The sequence below is a fragment of the Lissotriton helveticus genome, chromosome 12, assembly GCF_964261635.1.
Source record: "Lissotriton helveticus chromosome 12, aLisHel1.1, whole genome shotgun sequence".
Taxonomy (NCBI): domain Eukaryota; kingdom Metazoa; phylum Chordata; class Amphibia; order Caudata; family Salamandridae; genus Lissotriton; species Lissotriton helveticus.
The window spans coordinates 862,478,640-862,497,281 of NC_136073.1; the positions used below are offsets into that span (position 1 = coordinate 862,478,640).

General features: G+C 46.4%; 2 protein-coding genes across 11 annotated transcripts in view; one reads left to right on the plus strand and one right to left on the minus strand.

Annotated features, from left to right (window-relative positions):
• LOC144798821 (uncharacterized) overlaps window positions 1-18,642 on the plus strand; it is a 390,922-nt gene that overhangs the window by 237,250 nt on the left and 135,030 nt on the right. The gene's annotated exons all lie outside the window — the stretch shown is intronic.
• Window positions 7,722-18,642, minus strand: part of CRLF1 (cytokine receptor like factor 1) — a 112,457-nt gene continuing 101,536 nt past the window's right edge. For both annotated transcript variants that reach the window (XM_078669862.1, XM_078669863.1), the window contains exon 8: window positions 7,722-8,713. In XM_078669862.1, coding sequence (XP_078525988.1) covers window positions 8,690-8,713 — 24 coding nt within the window. In that variant the 3' untranslated portion in view covers window positions 7,722-8,689. The remainder of the gene's footprint in view (window positions 8,714-18,642) is intronic.

Here is an 18,642-nt window from a genome sequence, read left to right on the forward strand (position 1 = left end):
GGTCCAGGTGTTGCCAGGTTGCGGTTATTATTAAGTGATTTAAAGCAAAATGGCACACAGGAACCAAAAAAGCTTTATCTCGCCATGTGCCTGTGGACCTGGCTGGTGGGCAGTCCCTCTCTCTCAGAAATCCAACTATTGGGCAAGAGTGCGACTTTAAAGCAGAGGCTGGAAAAATAAAAATGCAGTCACAAAAAAGTCTGAATTTTTTATTCGACAGGGTTTTCTGTAAGTGACCGTGTGGAATACTGTTCCATGTTGTTGCCAAGTGTGATCCTGCACCAGCTGACCTCAACAGCAACCGCTAGGTCTCTAGCAGCTACAGGAAGGGCCACTCCTGCTTTGGTTGGCTTGTAAAAACAACGCAGGATGATGGAGTATATATGTTCAAATCCTCCACGCCACTAAGGAATTCACTCCTGAGGTCCGCTCCCATCCTTTAAACCCACTTGAAAAATTGAAGTATTCCGGAGAAGTAAATTTACACATAGCTTGCACTGTTTGAAGTTGTCCCTCTCGCACCTGCTGAGTGCAGTCATGGAAAAGTGCCCAGCTTTCGCATTGACAGACCCCAAAGGATGCGGACACCAGGCATGAATGGACTTGCGTCGAATTTCCTGTCTTGGCCGCCTCGGATCATGAACTTGGCTTTGGCGTCAAAATACACATCTTATAAATAATTAACAACATCAGCGGCAACAGTGTGAATAGTGACTCAACAAGTCTCCTTTTTTGTACGGCTTGCTTCTAAGAGGTCCTTGTTTTGACAAATAAAGGAAGGGAGGAACACGCGAGAATCGTGATGTCCTAGTATGATCAAGAACGGAATCCGGGACCAGAGCCCAAATCTACAATGTCCTATAGTCAGCATGACAATACAGGCCCAATTAAGAACTATTTTCCTGTGAGTAGATGTGGCTTATCTCAGACCTATGTAATGCTTGGATCTGAATTCACAGAAGCCTTCTTTAACAAAAAAAAGCTTTGTTAATCTGGCTCTTGCTGAATATTTCCAGCACGGTGAAGTACAACACTGGTTCATTCCCACTCCTAGAAGATCTGCCTTCTTGCATTTCAGTTGCTACATTAATAAGACATTCAAACAGTTTAGCTGTTTTGGTAATAAATAACACAAAAGTTTGTTTCCAGTTACAGGTCTGTCATACATTTTTCTGCAAGGATGTCTTGTAAAAATATTTCTAAATATGTAAGTTTCCACAAGAGGCATCCAGTGACAGGGCTTTAAAAAGATGAACCTTTGCAATAGGGCAGAGATCTGTTTTATACACACAAGTACCTACATACAGATGTGCATTAGCGCAAACACACACACACACACTGATAGAAGCATGTATATATCTACTAAAGTCTACACGTACATTAATATATTTACATAGATACAAACTAACCAACATTTGGACCACTGGGTAGACCTCGATCTACAGGGCCCCAACCATGAAGGTTGAGGTCATTTGCCACTGGTGTCCTGTAGTCCTGTGTCCTGTGTCCTGTAGTCCAAGCTACTATTGCTCTGCAAACTGGGCACATACAACCCTTTCTGCACTTGACTCTCATGGTAGCACATTCCAGCAGTTAAAGGCTTTTCAAGGAGGTAGTGTTGGGGGCTAGAGTTCAGAACTCCACTTTCAACCGACAGACACAATAATATAGTATCCAGCCCAGTGCTTATATTTTGGTTAAACGGAAGAACTTGTATCTTACAACAAAACAAAATACTACACAGCTCAATTAGGGACCCCAGTGACAGGTTTGTAATCATGCCAACGAAATAACAGTGCTTGACACTTCAAAGGCTTTGCACACTTCATTGGAAGTACCTCTCTCGAGATCAGAGAACTCCCTCACAACCTGAATCCCTCCTGGCTGTGCTACCTTTTAATTGTCCATGTCCTCTGGTTGTTCCTAATCGCAGCGACATGCTGGCCTTCTCCTTGTGGACATTTTCTCCTCCTGCAGAGCAAGGCACACACTTTTCCTTTCTTAGCAAACAGTCATGCAGGTTCTCGACTCTCGATAAAACCTTAACTTCTTGAGCAGTAAGTGCGGCTTCTGGTTATGTTAGGGCAGAAAGGCACAAAAAACGAGGGAAGAATGAGTGGAACAGAAGGCAAAAGGGGCACAAAAACGAGGGGAAAAAAAGCGGCACAGAGGGCAGACGGGCACAAAAAACGTATGGCATAGAGGCAAAATACAGAAATATAGGGGCAGCTAAGAACAGAAGGCAGAACGGGCAGAGAGGCACGGGGGCAGCGAGGAGAACAAAAGGGAAAATCGGGCAGAGACATTGGGCAGCGAGGGGTACAGACGGAAAGACCGGGCAGAGAGAGCATGGGGACAGCGAGGGGAACAGAGGGAAAAAAAAGGGGCACGGACCACGTACAGGCAGCGGGGGAAGACTGACAACAGCAGTCACAGACACAACAATGAAAATACAGGCAATACAATAAAAGCAATAAAACTTTGAAAGGCACATGTGTATAGGTTACCGTTACTTGGCAGGCAGGTAAAAATAGATGCAGCCAGGATACGCAGAAGGATTTTCGTGCTGCTGTCTGATTGCTCACTTTCCACAAGCCCTTGGATACCACTAAATAATACACTGCTGTATGCATACATGTCCATGCCAATAGACCCAATTTAGGCTGTCTCCCTCTAGAAATTGCCTCTGCTTCAAAAGGCGTTTTTAAAAAGAAATTTAAATTGTACAAATTGCGTGGGGGTCCCCAGCTTCCAGTAGTGATTCAGTGGGGGTCCTCGGGAGTCAAAAGTTTGGGAAACACTGCACTAAAGGACTTTAGTAAGAAATATCTAATCATTAGCCCTCTGCTAACAAATACCTCATGGAATATCTAAATGTAGGCAGGTCTCCATCTTTCATCACTGCGGTATATGGGTCTCCACACTCCAGCCATCATAATATAGTCAATCCAATTCCACTACCAGCTGTATCCATCCTTCATCTTGTGCTTTGCTACACTAGGGATCTTCTACGATAGATCTCACTGTTCCCAGTACTAAGGCTCTTTCCAGTCATAGAATCCTACTACCATTCATGTACTTCAGACTCACTGCATATGCACATGCTCAACTTGCTCACAGAATGACGCCAAAATCCTGGTTGGCTTAACAATGGAACTTTACACTACAAGGGTCAGCAGACAGCACTTTTCTTGACATAGGGAAAAAGATCTGGACCCACAAATCATTCACAAAAACTCACCTCAGGGTCAAGCCTCATCTACGATTGTGAAGATATCTTCATGGATTCCCCTGTCAGTGACCACGCCCTCATCGATGACGAAAGTTCCTTCAGTAGCTGCAACATCGTCAACAACACCACCATCTACAACCACCTCAAAGATGTCTCTCCTTCCACCGCCAATGACAAAAATGTCGAAAGCCATCCATCTTTCACCTTTGACAGCAAACTTAGGAATGTTGCATGTTACCTAGTTAAAGACAGCCCCTTCAATGAAGACATCATTGACAATACCATTGACTAAAGATTTTTCAATGGCGGTTACTTTTTCACCCATAAAAGTAATGGAAAGACAACCAGCCCAGATTCTGTACTCCAAGCTTAAGGTAGGTATCAGGGACCACGACACCTTGAAGGCTGCCTACAGACCTACATATCTGGATGAGCATTATGTACCTGAGTTTAAGGAAGACTCCTTAGATGAAGAAGAAGAATAAGCCTACCAGGAGCAAGAGTATGCGCCTCAGACAGACCTTCCTATGTGGCACCCTTCCTCAGTTGCTACAGTGAAACTAAGGGCCTGTTGCCTTTTAGTCATCTTTGCAGCACAGGATGGATACCCTTCAAAGATTGCTTCCACAACAGCCTGCCGTGCAACCTACACAAGGAGACGACGGATGTAATGTTGAATGCAACACCTATACCTTACACAAGGATGGTGATAAATCCCACTTCAACCGAAACCAATTACTGATGTGCCCCACTCAACCAGAAACAAGTGGGACCTAATCTTGCAAGTTCCATTAACTGAAGGCCATAAGCATTTTTTATGTCGTTCTCCCAGGATCTGAAAGTCTTAACCAATGTACTTTTGCTTTGCTCTCTTTCTTGTCCGTTGTTTTGGAATTCAGTAGTCTAACCTCTCAAATTCGATCAGGCTCTTGAAATTTAACTGTTTTACCTCTCCTCTACTATTATTGCACATTTTGAGCTCATGAAAATGTCTGCTCATTAGCATTGGTGCTCTGGGGCCTAAAGGATGTTTGTGACTTCTGTTTTGGCCTTACCGAGTTGTCTGTGTGGCCGTTTCATCTTCTTTCACTTGTTTATGCACTTGAGAAAAGTTGTGCCCACCTTTTGCGGGTTGTTGTGCCAATGCATAATTTTCTTGCATGTGCAGAAACAATTGGTTTTACTGCATGCTCTAAAATCATTATATTTGTGTGCATTCACTCAAACCACGTCTTGTGCATGCATTAATGCTGTTACTTCATGACATACAAAGAATCTAATTGCAAGTAATTTACCTCCGAAGGAGGGAAATGGGGCTAGTGGTACTTGTCCTGCCTATAGAAATGTAGACAATTGCCCAACCGCTCTAAATGAGAGCAAATATATTCTTCTTTGCTGCAAATCGTACTCCTTTTTGGTATGTCTCTTGCTTTTTAAGATTCTGTTTCTGTGTTGTTCACCATCCCAATAAAAGAGAATGATGTTTCAATAACATAAGGTTCCATAGCTTGGAGGGGTTGAGTGGATAGCATGTTGGAATAAACACACCTATATAGGCCTCTGGCAACAATTGGCACTATAAAAATGTATTAGTGTTGGGGCGGGCTAAAACTAGTAGTCAATTAAGACTAGTGGGGCCAGAATAATTTAGTATACGGATGGGCGCAAAAACCGCACACTTTAGTTGAGCTTTTAATTGGCTTTGTAGTTGTGGCCACTTATTTCCTCTGGCAAGCAACAACATTTAGGCAATAGGGAATATTGGAATATATTTCTTGCAGACTGGCAGTTTACCCTGAAGTTTGAGATAGGTTAACATGCAATAATATCGTGGACTATGCGTTATGAAAAAGAAAATGCATCGAAGCAAAAGTGCAGACCATTCATTGAGGTATTGCCCTGGGATTTACTTTATTGCCACTCAGAATAGAGGATACAAAAAGAATAGACTTGAATGGTTGAAGGTTTATATGGAGGGCTTGAGGGGACTCGTCAGCCACCATGGTCAACAAAGACATTTCAAATTAGACTCTTCAGCTGGTTCATTGGAACTGTGCTTTTGCCCCAGTACATGATTAAATATTATGTGGTTCTGCACTATATGATCTTTCATGAAACAGACAGCGTGTTCGATAAAAAGGAATCTAGTGGAAGACATAAAAGAACCAAGATACACATAGTGTACAAAGATACTTGAGAGCGGCTCGGTGGTTATAAGGCCAGCCAGATGGTGAGATACAATATGAAGAGTGTATAGTGTGCATGAGAAAAAATTTGTTGAGACAACTACTAGCCTAATATATACCTTAAGCTGTCTATTGCGCTATACGTCTACCAAAAGGGTCATTTAGAGCCTGGTGGACAGTCTGTCAGTCTGCTGGGGAGCTGGAAGCCATGGCCGCCTCCACCATGATGGAGGAATATCCACCCTGGTGCATTATGCGGATCACTATGCCATGAAGAGAGCCACCACTGTGGCGCGTAACCTCAAAGCTCGCCAGATTCACTGACTGGGTGCCGTGTTTAGATCACTACTCAGTTGATTTTTGGTTTAGAGAACACAGACCCCCAAAGCAGGAGTTTATTTTCTTTAAATAAAAAACAAATTGCTCTGATGTGCAGGGAGTTTTCCCCAGTCTACATTTTCCCTGCCTTCGTGCACAATACATCGCATGACCAATCCTGGGGAAGGAAATCCACGAGGGACACCTCCTAGGACGCAACAACTCACACTCTGACATGGCGCCCTTAGGCGGAAGGGCTGCCTGGTTAGAGGATCAAATTAGCGAAGCAAGTGAATTCTCCAGCAGCGGTCAATATTGCATGGGAACTACTTGTTTGGTGAGGCAGGAGCACCGCTGGATTACGGCAGTAGTCATGCTCTGGTAAATTCTACATGATGCCTTAATTGCTGTAAAATGGCCAACTTCAGTCCTCTTCTTTCTCCCCCCTACCTTCTTTTACGGTGCTCTCTCTTATTTAGATGATTTAGAGGTGCTTATAATGAAGGTCCATCTGATGATCTGGAAACCTGCACAATAAATCTGTAAAATCAGTATATTACTTTGTCTTCCAAGGAGAGGTATTATAACCTATGTAGAGTACTTGTTTTTCCAGACTTACACAAATAGTGACACTTGAATTCCTATCCTACCTCAGTCACACAACCTAGATATCGCCCGGGGCTACATCAGACCTTTTACTTATAGAAAGTACTAATAAAGTTCCTCAATTCCTTTAGAACGCTTGCTTTTTAAAAAAATTTATTTTGGTGTTTTACTCCTTGCAAAGTTCGGCTTGTGTATTTATGGCTCTCATCATCCTATCGCTGGCAGCCTGGTATTCGCTGCACAGTGTGTAAGTGTATGCAAGGAGCAGGGTAATGTGAATCACAAAAAATTCATAAACGTGTGTGATACATATGTATCAATGTGGTACACACTGAGTTACTTTGGGATGTGGGTGATGTTTTTGCGACAGGAGAGGAGATTAATCTTTTCTGCGATTAATATAGATTTGCATACCATGTAATGGCACTTACAAAGGAAGTCAGATATGACATGCGGTTACTATTGCAGAGCCTTTTGGAATATCGTTGTACAAAATAGTGGCCAAACAGCTGTAATAGCCACAGGCATTACCAGTAGGTGAAGTAATAAAATGAGGCGGATATTTTGGTCCACCCTACTGCTGTTTTGGGATTGCCAAGGTAATAGGAATAATAGCAGGCCTAGTCACTGAGACGGCCTACACATCTCTGCACTTAAAAGTGGTTGTTGACTCCTCAGGACATGAAGTAAGTGGAAAACGCCTCATGTTGGATATTCTATGGCGGAACAAGCAGTCTAATGTGAAATGAGAGTGCTGGCCTAGGAAACTCAGCAAGTGACACAAGAGTAATTGCAGATTTATGCAACAAAAATATATCGATGAATCAATAGCCGAGGATGCCATCTCCCTAGCGAGCTGCCAAAGCCCAGCTGTAATACAAGATTTAAGTACATGCTCCATCATCATGATACGTAGGTCACCCCTATGGTGTTGAACAACAAGACTTACTTTGCTCTGCAAAGGGTATTTAGCGGATCAGGAATTGGAATTGATTCACCAGATTGTAGTCTTGTTGAGCTTCCTTTACCGGTTGATGTGTTTTACCAGTGTATTGTACAGAAGTTACAGTGTGTGCTTTCTACAAGCGCTCAACAACCTGCTTCTTGCGTGGTGAGTGCCGTCAATAATTTCAAACATCCTGGCTCACTACTTGATGTATAACTGAAATAGACTGAATATAGAAGGATGTTAAGCGATCAGCTCTCTGTTTAGAAGGGACCCATCAGTTAGTGAGTGCAGTGGGAGAAGTTTGCGCATTGCTTCCCACACCGCCCCAGCTTTATTCACACATTGAAGAGATTACTTTGAAGTGGTCCCCACTGATCACTTTTCAGAATCTGACATTATCGACAATAATGTTTAAAGACAAAGAATGACGTGTATTCCATCCCAATGAAACCTGGGAATATGTTTTATTAAGTACATCATACACCATTTTGAAAAATGTATCGTAGAAGAAGGGCATTTGATAGAACAGGCACAATTTGTTTCAGGGACATGCAATTGCATGACAGTGAACTTGATCACAACTCAGAAACACGTATCAAAAGAGTTTTCTTGTATAGTCCACTTCCTACGGGCAATCTGTGCATGTGCAACCACTAAGACGCACCAAAGGGGCTGTCTACGTCAGAACATTGGAGTATGTAAGGCACTGACTGGGAGTTGTACGTAGGCAGGTCCCTCCCACCCCAGTGTTCACTTTTTCCCGGAGTATAAGATTCAGGCATTTAAACATTTGTTCTCCACTCAAAGAATGTGTGAGCTTCAGCAAGTAAGCTTCTTTCCCTGTACCTTATTTCTAATCAATCCAAAATTGGCAAAAAATTCAAAGTCGTGTTTTTCCTCGTGAAGTGCTTTATAAATAAGAGTTAATTTGAGTATGTTTGACTTTAAAAGGAATAGGCTTCCCACTGGTAACAGTTTGTTTGACTTTCCTCCTCTTGGTTTCTCTGGGGAGCAGGGAGGTTTGCTTTCGTTGGCTTTGTGATATTGTTGGTTTACTCTTTCTTGATTATCTTATAAACAGCAGAAATGCCATCAATCATGGTCTGTGTTTTGTCCGAAATAATTGCGTCCCTAGATATTCGACATCTTGTTACAGCAAAGCATCGAAACTAGAAAGAGCTGGAAAAGACCATGAGATGTTTTGCAAAACGTAAACGTGTGTGATCCTGATGGAAAGTCTTTCTCGTAAGATAGCTTTTAGTGTCCTAGGATATGTCTCTCTTCAGCCTTGGTGCTCCACTCTTGTTGATGAGTTGTGTAGCATCACAGGTAGGAATCTTGAGCAAATCCCTTAATTCATTCTTTGCTTCTCCTCTCTTCGATTGGCTAGAGAAAGTGCTATAACTTATCGCCTGGTAGAACCTGAAAAAAAACACAAAACATCCTCAAAGTACAAGATTTTGTGAGAACACGAATTTCTTTATTTTCAACGTTTCATTTAGAGTACCCTGCAAACAAAAATATCAACTGGGTCACAAATTCCTAACCTCTGATGTTCAGAAATAAAATAATGATGCTCCGGTTAGCTCTTCCTTTTGATCCAACCCACACAACATCATGGAGAAGCTTTTATAAGTCATACCTAGCACTGGGAGTTATTCAAAGATTGGCCTAGGGAGGGAATATTGGCGCCAGAGAGCTCCATACTATAGTGTAGATTTCTAGGTCACAAAATCAGGTTAGAAAATCATTGGAATGTCTGTCCTTAAAGAATGACAAAACCCACCATGAACAAATGTCAAAGGCACTTGCCTTTGGTGTGCTTCTTGATATGATGCTAATAAAAGGACACAGAGGCTTCTCATTTCTCTGACCACTGGCACGGAGAAAGAGCCCCCGGCCTCTTTTCCCCGTTTCCCAGCCTAGTTAGACACAGAGACTATATGCCACTTGTGCCCTTTACCCTTAGGACCCGTATTAATAAATGTGGAAAGAAAAGTGGCTTCATTATGGGCCAGAGCCCAGTAACAGTCCATGGCCCCAGTGCTTCATTTGTTTGAAAATAAGCAAAAGGGCCTAAAGTTTTTCTTAGGCTCCTGCGGCAAGCCCTGATTAACACCAAGGTTATTGAATACCTGTGCTGCCTACTCTGGGGCTCACCTCATGCCTCTGTTTTCCACCTGCCTGCACTTCTCTCTTTATCTCACTCCAGCAGGTCACCATTTCCTAGCTTTCTCTTCCTCCTCCTTTCTCCCCTTCCCACCCTTCTCCCTCTTGCTCTGGGCAAAGCCCGGTTCCCCAGAAATCAGTGCCAGTGCCCACCTCTTGCCAAGAATAGCGCAGATTAAACACTGGATGACCCAAAGCTCCCAGGACTATCGTACCTGGCACTATGAATATGTAGTTCTTGGGTTTAGGAAATGAAGGTGTGATGAAGGCTTGACCTGTTGCGCGGCCTCCTTTCCAGTAAGGATCACAAATCAAGTTCATCCAAGCCTATCAAACTTCTTTAGTTTACTTGGAATGCCCGTCAACAGCACTGCTGACTGGTGCCCTCTTCACGCACCCGTGTCGAGGCGCAGTCTCAGTCATGAGGACACACAAGCATTGCACCGTCCGAGCAAGCAGGTCAATGCTTCTTCCCAGGCAGTGCTTATGTTACGTATCAGCAGATTGCTCTTTGGCGCGGTCCTGAGGTTTCCATCCACCGGTTGTGTGTGGTTGCTTAGCCGTTTATAGTTGGTAGAGATTTGTACAGTACCTAGTTTGTCAGTAGTGACATCATTGTGAACCGAGTTGGACACTATTAAAGATCTTGGCAGTGTGTTATATGCAGTGAAGGTCTTTACCCTTTTTGGTCGCGCTATATGATAGGTTGTCTGTAACCCAGCCTTTGCAGAATAGTTCCTATGTAAATATCAACAAGAGAGGGAGGAAACCAGATTGAGCTAGTTCATTTCCTCGTTTAGACGTGCACTCGGCGCCTTGGGTGGGACCCGATGATGAAGCACGTGCACCCAAGGCATCGAGTGTACCCTGTGTTCACTTGGCGCCTTGGGTGGGACTCGATGATGAAGCATGCCACCAACTAGTTTGGTGGGTGAGGGTTTTCTTAACCCTTTAAATGCTGCTGTCGGCCGTTGGACGTCGCGAGCACTACCTTCGTAGTGCTGCACACGTCCAACGGCCGACGCGGCCCCGGCTGTTTTTGAGGACGTGCCGCGAAATCGCGGCCGCGGCCAACGGGTTAAGAAGCCTATCGGTTTCCCAAACACAAACTACAGGCTTTAACTATGAGACAGTTGTTGATTACACAGAATATTTCCTAGACACAGTTATTAACCCAGCAAATAGCTGTGATGTGACGAGGTTCGCAGGAGGGTATTGCACGTTTTAATCTACCTTTACCTGAATTAAACCCTATATTCTTTTTTTGATGTGTAGATGCTTTCATTGCATTATCAAATAAGCCAATAACCGGCCAATTTTCAGCCCTGCTGCATTTCTTCGGCTACGTTTCCGACGCGCCTGGGCCACTTTATTAAAACACGTGTTTTCTTAAGTTTGTTTTCAGTGTTTTCCTCACATCTTTCAATTGCGGTAATTAAACGGTTGCATCCCTCCCCCGCCTCCCCTCCCCTCCCAAATCCCACGTTGTAAAATCAACCTCGGGTCTTGTCAGCTGAACCCTTAACTCCCCGTTGACTTTACTTTGTTGGCTCCGAAAGACTTGTGCGTTTCCTTCTCTGCTTCGAGCGCCGTAAAACGGCTCATGAAACTCAAGCCGAGCTCTACCTGTCATCATGAAAATGACCTGAAAATGGCCTGCAGACTGCCTGATGCGGTCTGCAGCGAGCAGCGACACTCGGACGACGGCGATCGCACCCTGCTCCGCTCTGCAGCCTGGCAAAACGAGCAAGTGTGACCCGGAAGTCGTAAAGAGCAGCCCTTTCAACCCAAATCGCGCCAATGGGAGATTTATATGGCGAAGTGAAAACTTAAAAGGGAGCGCACTCTCTGTTTCTTATTACCCTCAAATTCCTAATTTTAAATGATAGTTGTAATGTCAGCTGTGATCTATAAATTATTGAAGGTTGCACCAAATAAAAGATCAAACAGCAGCGTGGACATCATGGGACGTAATCTAAAATGTAAAGCACCTTTGGCCTGTTGCTGTCACTTGCAAGGATTCATATAGAAGATTGGCTATATCCCGGCTGACATTTTAGAATTATAGTGTCCCATGTGCAGTCATTCTTCAATATTTTCATTTTCAATGATAAGGGAACATGCAATACATCATTTATTTCCCAGCCTACTTTCCCCATTCTGTCATGTAGATGGGCCTCTCTATCCCGTGGGGGGGTCACGAGTAAATAGGACTATGGATTAACGCCTGTTGAGTAGACAATTTCACTGTAGCTGTCCGGATACCATAGCTTCTCTAATTTCCTGTAGAATCAGATGCAGCACGTTTCCAGCTGTGGGTTTTTTTCCATTAAGAAAATATGTCAAGCTTCTGAAAACTGTATTTTGTAACGCCTTTATTATACATGTGAGCGCTGGCCAATATTTCTCAAAATATCTGAAAACATTTCTAAACTTAAACTGAAAAACATGACCTCAAGGCATGGACTCGAGCTCTTTTTAGTACCATTACTCAGTAGGACAGTTATTTGAGCAGTGTGAGAGTGGTATTTCTGATACAGAGTTGAAATTAAGAGGGCAAATTCCTCTACTTAACAGTGTAAACTCGTGCTTGGTATACATAACGTGAATGTACATCTGTAAAAGAATTTGCTCAATTGTAGTTCACTATATCGAGGTCTGCCATAATGACATCAAAATATTACATCCACTTAATGAATCCCTTCATAATGTAGTGTTAGTTGATGCAATATTTTTGTCATGTAATATACCCTCTGCGATTTAGTGAAGGCCCGCTACTACTTAACTCACATGTAATATCACCCTGTTGAGGAGTGAGTAGGTTTTCTTTTCATGGTGAGTGTTCCAGGGTGGAGATTCCTTCCTATATGTTAGGGACTTATAACTGCAGATTACCTTACCATAGGGTTATACTAATGTCGGTGATGGACCTGCATTTTGTTTGCCGCTTGCACCTTGATTGCAACCACCAGGGCGTAGACCTATGTCAGCTGCCGTGCCATGCACCCCAAGACCTTGAGGGTGAGCTCCCTCAAACTCCTGGAAGTACAACGCTGCGAGGCTCTCGATCCCAGTCCAGAGAATGGTCCCGGGGTCGTCGATCTTCGTCAAAGTCTTCCAGGCATTTGGGTAAGTCAAACAAAAAGAAAAGAGTAAGAAGTCAAAGAAGTCTTCAACTTCACCACGTCCGTCAAAGTCTTCTGACGAGACGAGGGAGAGTAGTTATTTAAGGCCTGGCTCTCAGTGGTTGTGCCTGGGCCGGCTCCCCACCTTCCTGACCTTCCAGGACCTGGAGCGACCCCGCCCAACTTTGCAAATTTTATGATGCCTATCACCTCATATTTGGGTGCCCCATTTCTGCTGGTGCGCCTTCAGGCCCCACAGGTTTGTGAGGGGCCCCTGCTCCCCCCCCCCCCTATTCCGGCGCTGATCTGCCCCTGGCTCCAGATGGGCCCCTTGGATCCACAGATGGATCCGGACCAGCATTGGTTGTACCACCTCAACCATGCCCAATGTCGACGCTACCGGTGGCGCCGGTGATGACCCGCCATTCTCATCCTCAACTCCCACACAGTCCGACTCCGACTGGAGCCTTGCCTCACAGTGTCGGGATCTAGCCCTACGCGCCTGCACAACGAACTACAATTACCGACGGTCCTGGGCGCGGGACTACATTACCCAGAGTTCCCGGCGGGGATTCCGGGATATCTGCCGGCTGACCAGGAAGTCCGGTGTCAGTGATTCTTCCGTGTATCCAAGGTGGCGGCTGCTCCTCGGATCTGCTCCTTTCCAGAGGCTCCGGGTATTCTTCTCTGACCGGTATTTGTTCGAGCAGATGTCTGTTGCCTAACAGCGCGCTGGCTAGCGTGTTGAGCTATGGGTGACATTTAGATGATTCCCGTTCTAGAGAACACAGAGATTGTGGTGTGTTGGATTCTGACCTCGCGGCTGCGAGGAAACCGTAGTGATTACGAGCGCCTCGCTCTTTATGTATAGGCTCAGTGGAGTGAGAGCTTATTTGTGCAGTTTCCATCTATCAAGTGGCGGAGTGCAGGGGGGGATTGTAGGACCTCCGCACTGCCGTCACGAACCCAAGGCATAGGGTTCAATTTCATGTTGGATTATTTGACAAGGCAAATACCAAAGCGGAGTGTGGTAGTGATTGAACTACACACTGCCGTGTTTGGGTATTCTTGGTATTCACATCCCTTCAAGTGGCGGAGTGCAGGGGGGGATTGTAGGACCTCCGCACTGCCGTTACGAAACTAAGACCTATGGTACAATTGCATCTCGAATTTGTTGACAAGGCAATTGCCGAAGCGGAGTGTGGTAGTGATTGAACTACACACTGCCGTGTTTGGGTAGTCTTGGTATTTTGCAGAGAAATAAGGAACTCATCTGTTTCTGTTGAAAGCAAATAACATTGTTAAATTACAGTTATTATTCGAGCACAGGAAGTGCCCTTTCATTTTACGTTTTGGGATCCTTTGTTCCAAACTCATACGTTCTCACAGTGGGGTATGTGTAAGTCAGTTATCTTTAGGCTGTACGCTTCCCAATTGAAGCTTGATAGTAACTCTGTTCTTTTTGTATTGATCAAGGAGGAAGACGGGAGATACAGCAAAGGGAGGTTTAGTGTCTATCATATTCAGGTGAATACATGTTGGTATGGTGTTAGTAAGAACTAATGAGAGTATGGTTTAGCAATGTATTAACCTGTGTATGTTTGTCTTTCAGTTTCTTTATCCCTGCTGCCCCTTCCTTCTCCTCTTATTCTTTCTGGGTTTTTCCCCTTATTGGGGTTTTTTCCCTCGCCGTATCGTCTGAACACCCTGTGTTTATACTTCAGGGTGTTCGGTCGGTCCGGAGGTGGAGCATTGTTGCTGCACGTGACTCCTGCGGAGTGCAAAGCCTTACACACAGATTGAAGCCTGAGCCCTATTCCTATGGCTAGGACTTGGGGAGGATTGGAAGGAGCCACTGGACCCTGAGGAATACCATTCCCTAGACTCCAACATTAACTGATGTGAGGATTTGGTGCACACCAGTGGACTGGACACCTCCGCAGATGCTGGCATGATCTCTCCTTCTACAGTGTCTACGGAGGAGGGAGCTTCTTTTGCAATGGTGAAGAGAAGGGCGGCCGAGGTCCTGGACCAGGGCCGGACTGTCTGTGGCGGGCACCAGGCGTTTTCCCGGTGGGACAGTAGGGTGCAGGTCGGTTTTGGACCAGTGGGGACCGTTTTTGTCACTGGGGGCTGGTTTTGTAGCATTGTTGCAAAATCGGCCCCCTGTAACAAAAGAGCAGCAGCAGTGTTTTCTACCATCACCAACCCCAGCCCCCCACCACAGGGACAGGTCTGACATAATTGCCAGTGCCGAGTCGTGGATCTTAGTCTGCCCTCAGTGGCAGTCAAGGCTAACAACGTCTTGACAGAGGTGCTTCAGCCGGGTGAGACCCCCTCCGAACCGCTTCTTTCTGGTATTGAAATCTTGTTTGGGACCTGGTTCAAGCCCTGCATAGGGACTCCTGTGAACAGGACAATTGCCCACCGCTATCGCCCCATCCCCGGAGACCCCATTTTCCTCATGCAACACCCTACCCCTAAGAGCTTGGTGGTCTGAGCCTCCACCTCCTGTGTAAACTCTGCTGCATTCCCTACCACCTCACCAGATAGGGAAACCAAGAGGCTGGACACCTTAGGCAACCCCGCCCAACTTTGCAAATTTTATGATGCCATGCACCTCATATTTGGGTGGCCCATTTCTGCTGGTGCACCTTCAGGCCCCACAGGTTTGGGAGGGGCCCCTGCTTGCCCCCCCTCCAATTCCGGCAGATCTGCCCCTGGCGCCAGATGGGCCCCTTGGATCCACAGATGGATCCGGACCAGCATTGGTTGTACCACCTCAACGATGCCCAATGTCGACGCTCCCGCTGGCGCCGGTGATGACCCGCCATTCTCATCTTCAACTCCCACACAGTCCGACTCCGACTGGAGCCTTGCCTCACAGATCGAAGCCTGAGCCCTATTCCTATGGCTAGGACTTGGGGAGGATTGGAAGGAGCCATTGGACCCTGAGGAATACCAGTCCCTAGACTCCAACATTAACTGATGTGAGGATTTTGTGCACACCAGTGGACTGGACACCTCCGCAGATGCTGGCATGATCTCTCCTTCTACAATGTCTACGGAGGAGGGAGCTTTTTTTGCTATGGTGAAGAGAAGGGCGGATGAGGTCCTGGACCGTGGCCAGACTGTCTGTGGCGGGCACCAGGCGTTTTCCCGGTGGGCCAGTAGGGTGCAGGTCCGTTTTGGACCAGTGGGGACCGTTTTTGTAACTGGGGGCTGGTTTTGTAGCATTGTTGCAAAATCGGCCCCCTGTAACAAAAGAGCAGCAGCAGTGTTTTCTACCATCACCAACCCCAGCCCCCACCACAGGGACAGGTCTGACATAATTGCCAGTGCCGAGTCGTGGATCTTAGTCTGCCCTCAGTGGCAGTCAAGGCTAACAACGTCTTGACAGAGGTGCTTCAGTCGGGAGTGACCCCCTCCGAACCGCTTCTTTCTGTATTGAAATCTTGCTTGGGACCTGGTTCAAGCCCTGCATAGGGACTCCTGTGAACAGGACAATTGCCCGCCGCTATCGCCCCATCCCAGGAGACCCCATTTTCCTCATGCAACACCCTACCCCGGAGAGCTTGGTGGTCTGAGCCTCCACCTCCTGTGTAAACCCGGCTGCATTCCCTACCACCTCATCAGATAGGGAAACCAAGAGGCTGGACACCATAGGCAAGATTTTTTTTTCTTCCACTAGCCTGGCAGTGTGGCCATGAATACTGCGTGCCTCTTTGGGCTGTTACTTCCATGCACTATAGTTCTCAGTTGTGCAGGTGCTGCTTGGTCCTGGAGGAGGCCTGGGTCATACTCTCTCAAGCTATGGCAGATGAGAGAGACTCCTCTAAATTCACAACAGATGTGGGCTGGACATGACCAACTCCTTGGGCAGAGCAGTTCCTTAGTCAGTAGCCTTGTGGAGTCACTCCTGGCTGAGAACAACTGGCTTTTCAGGGGATATCCAAGTTTTGTTTATGGACATGCCCTTTGATGGTGCCCTTCTCTTTGGGAACAAGGCAGACTCAACACTGGAGTGCTTCGGGACAGCATTACAACAGCCAGGTCCTAGAGCCTTTCTGTGCCCTCCCTCTTGAGACTGGATGGTAGGGTTGGCCTTTCAGGATCAATACATCCACATTCCCATCCTGCCTGCCCATAGGTGCTTCCTGCAGTTCACAGTGGGCCATGAGCACTTTCAGTTTGACGTGCCCCTCTTCGGCCTTACCAGCGCCCCTCGGATGTTCATCAAGGAGATGTTGGTTGCAGCTCATCTGCGGAGATAAGGGGTGCCAGTCTCCCCCTATCTCGGTGACTGGCTGTTGAAGGCCTGCTCTTCCAAGGCAGTCATCTCCCACCTTCAGACTGCAGCGGACCTCCTACACTCGCTGGGGTTCACTATCAACATACCAAAGACACACTTGACTAACTTTCATTGGAGCTGTTCTGGACACGGCGCAGTTCCGGGCTTATCCACCCGACCTGTGAGTCCATGATATTCAGGTTATGATACCGATGTTTCAGCCTCTATTCTGGGTTTTGTAAGACCTACTCTGAGGCTGCTGGGCCTCTTGTCCTCGTGCATCCTGCTTGAGACACATGCCCACTGGCATATTCGGGCTCTGCAGTGGGCCCTGAAGTTCCAGTAGGCGCAGCATCAGGGAAATTTCTGACGTGGTCCAGATCTCGGAAAGCACTGCAAAAGATCTGCAGTGATCGTTAACGAACCGCGATTGGGTCAGCGGCAGACCCCTCTCCCTTTCCCAACAGGTCTGACAGTGGTGACAAATGCGCCATTCCTGGAATGGGGCATCGGCCATCTGTAAGAAGTGGAGATCAGAACCTACTGGGGCTCCGGGCGATCCAACTGGCATTAAAAAGCCTTTCTAACCTCCATCAAGAGAAGACTAGCTCAGGTGTTCCCGGGCACCACCACGATGTGGTACTGCAACAAACAAGGCAGGTTTGGGTCGCGGACCCTATGTCAAGAGGCACTGTGCCTGGACATGGCTGGAACGTCAGGTCATATCCCTGGTGGTTCAACACCTGGTGGGCACTCTGAAAACCAGGACGGACGAACTCAGCTGAAGATGCCTAGAGGATCACTAATGGGGTCTCCATCGGGCGATGGTGCAAGGCCTCTTTCAGCAGAACAGTGGGGAGATCTTTGGTTGGATCTTGTTCGCCACCTCTGAGGACGTGAATGTCTGCACTTCTGCGCACAGGAGTTTCAAAGTTGGTTCTCACTTAAAGATGCTTTTCATATCAAGTGGAGCTCAGGCTCTCATACACCTTTCCACCCATACCACTCCTGCCCAGAGTTCTCAAGAAGATCAGGAACGATCTGGCCCAAATCATCCTTGTGGCTCCAGACTGGGTTTGAAGAGTTTGGTATCCTAAGCTATCTGTCCTCCGATCAGGCTGCCTCTATGGGAGGATCATCTGTCGTAGCCGCAGGGATGGTCTTGCACCTGAACCAGTCAATGCTTCGCCTTCATACTTGGACATTGAGTGTTGGCAGTTGACAGCTTTCGACGTTCCACCAGAACTCTGTAATGTCTTCTTGGCAGCCTGGCAGCCTGGCAGCCAGGCATCCATCCACCACGATGGTATACACCTGCTGTTGGGGCAAGTTTGTGGCATAGTGTGTAGAAAAACAGGTTGATCCCCTTCTGCTCTCCTTCTTTATTCTCTTGCCCAGCAGGGCTCTGTGTTGTGCACCTTAATGGGTTATCTTTCTGCCATCGCAACCTTTTTGCATTTGCCAGATCAGCCATCCCTGTTCAAATCCCTTATTGTAAATAGGTTTTTAAAAGGTCTCCAACACGTTTCCACCTTCACCCTTTATCATGCCTCAGTGGAACCTCAGTCTTGTGCTTACATTTCTGATTTGTGCTCCCTTTGAGCCACTACTTAACTGTCCTCTCAGGATTCTTACCATCAAGCCAGCCTTTCTGGTGGCGATAACATGTGCCCAGAGGGTCAGTCACCTTCATGCTTTGTCATCCAAGTCTCTCCAGACAAGCTGGTTCTTCGCATTAGAACTTAATTTCTGCCGAAAGTTCTTAC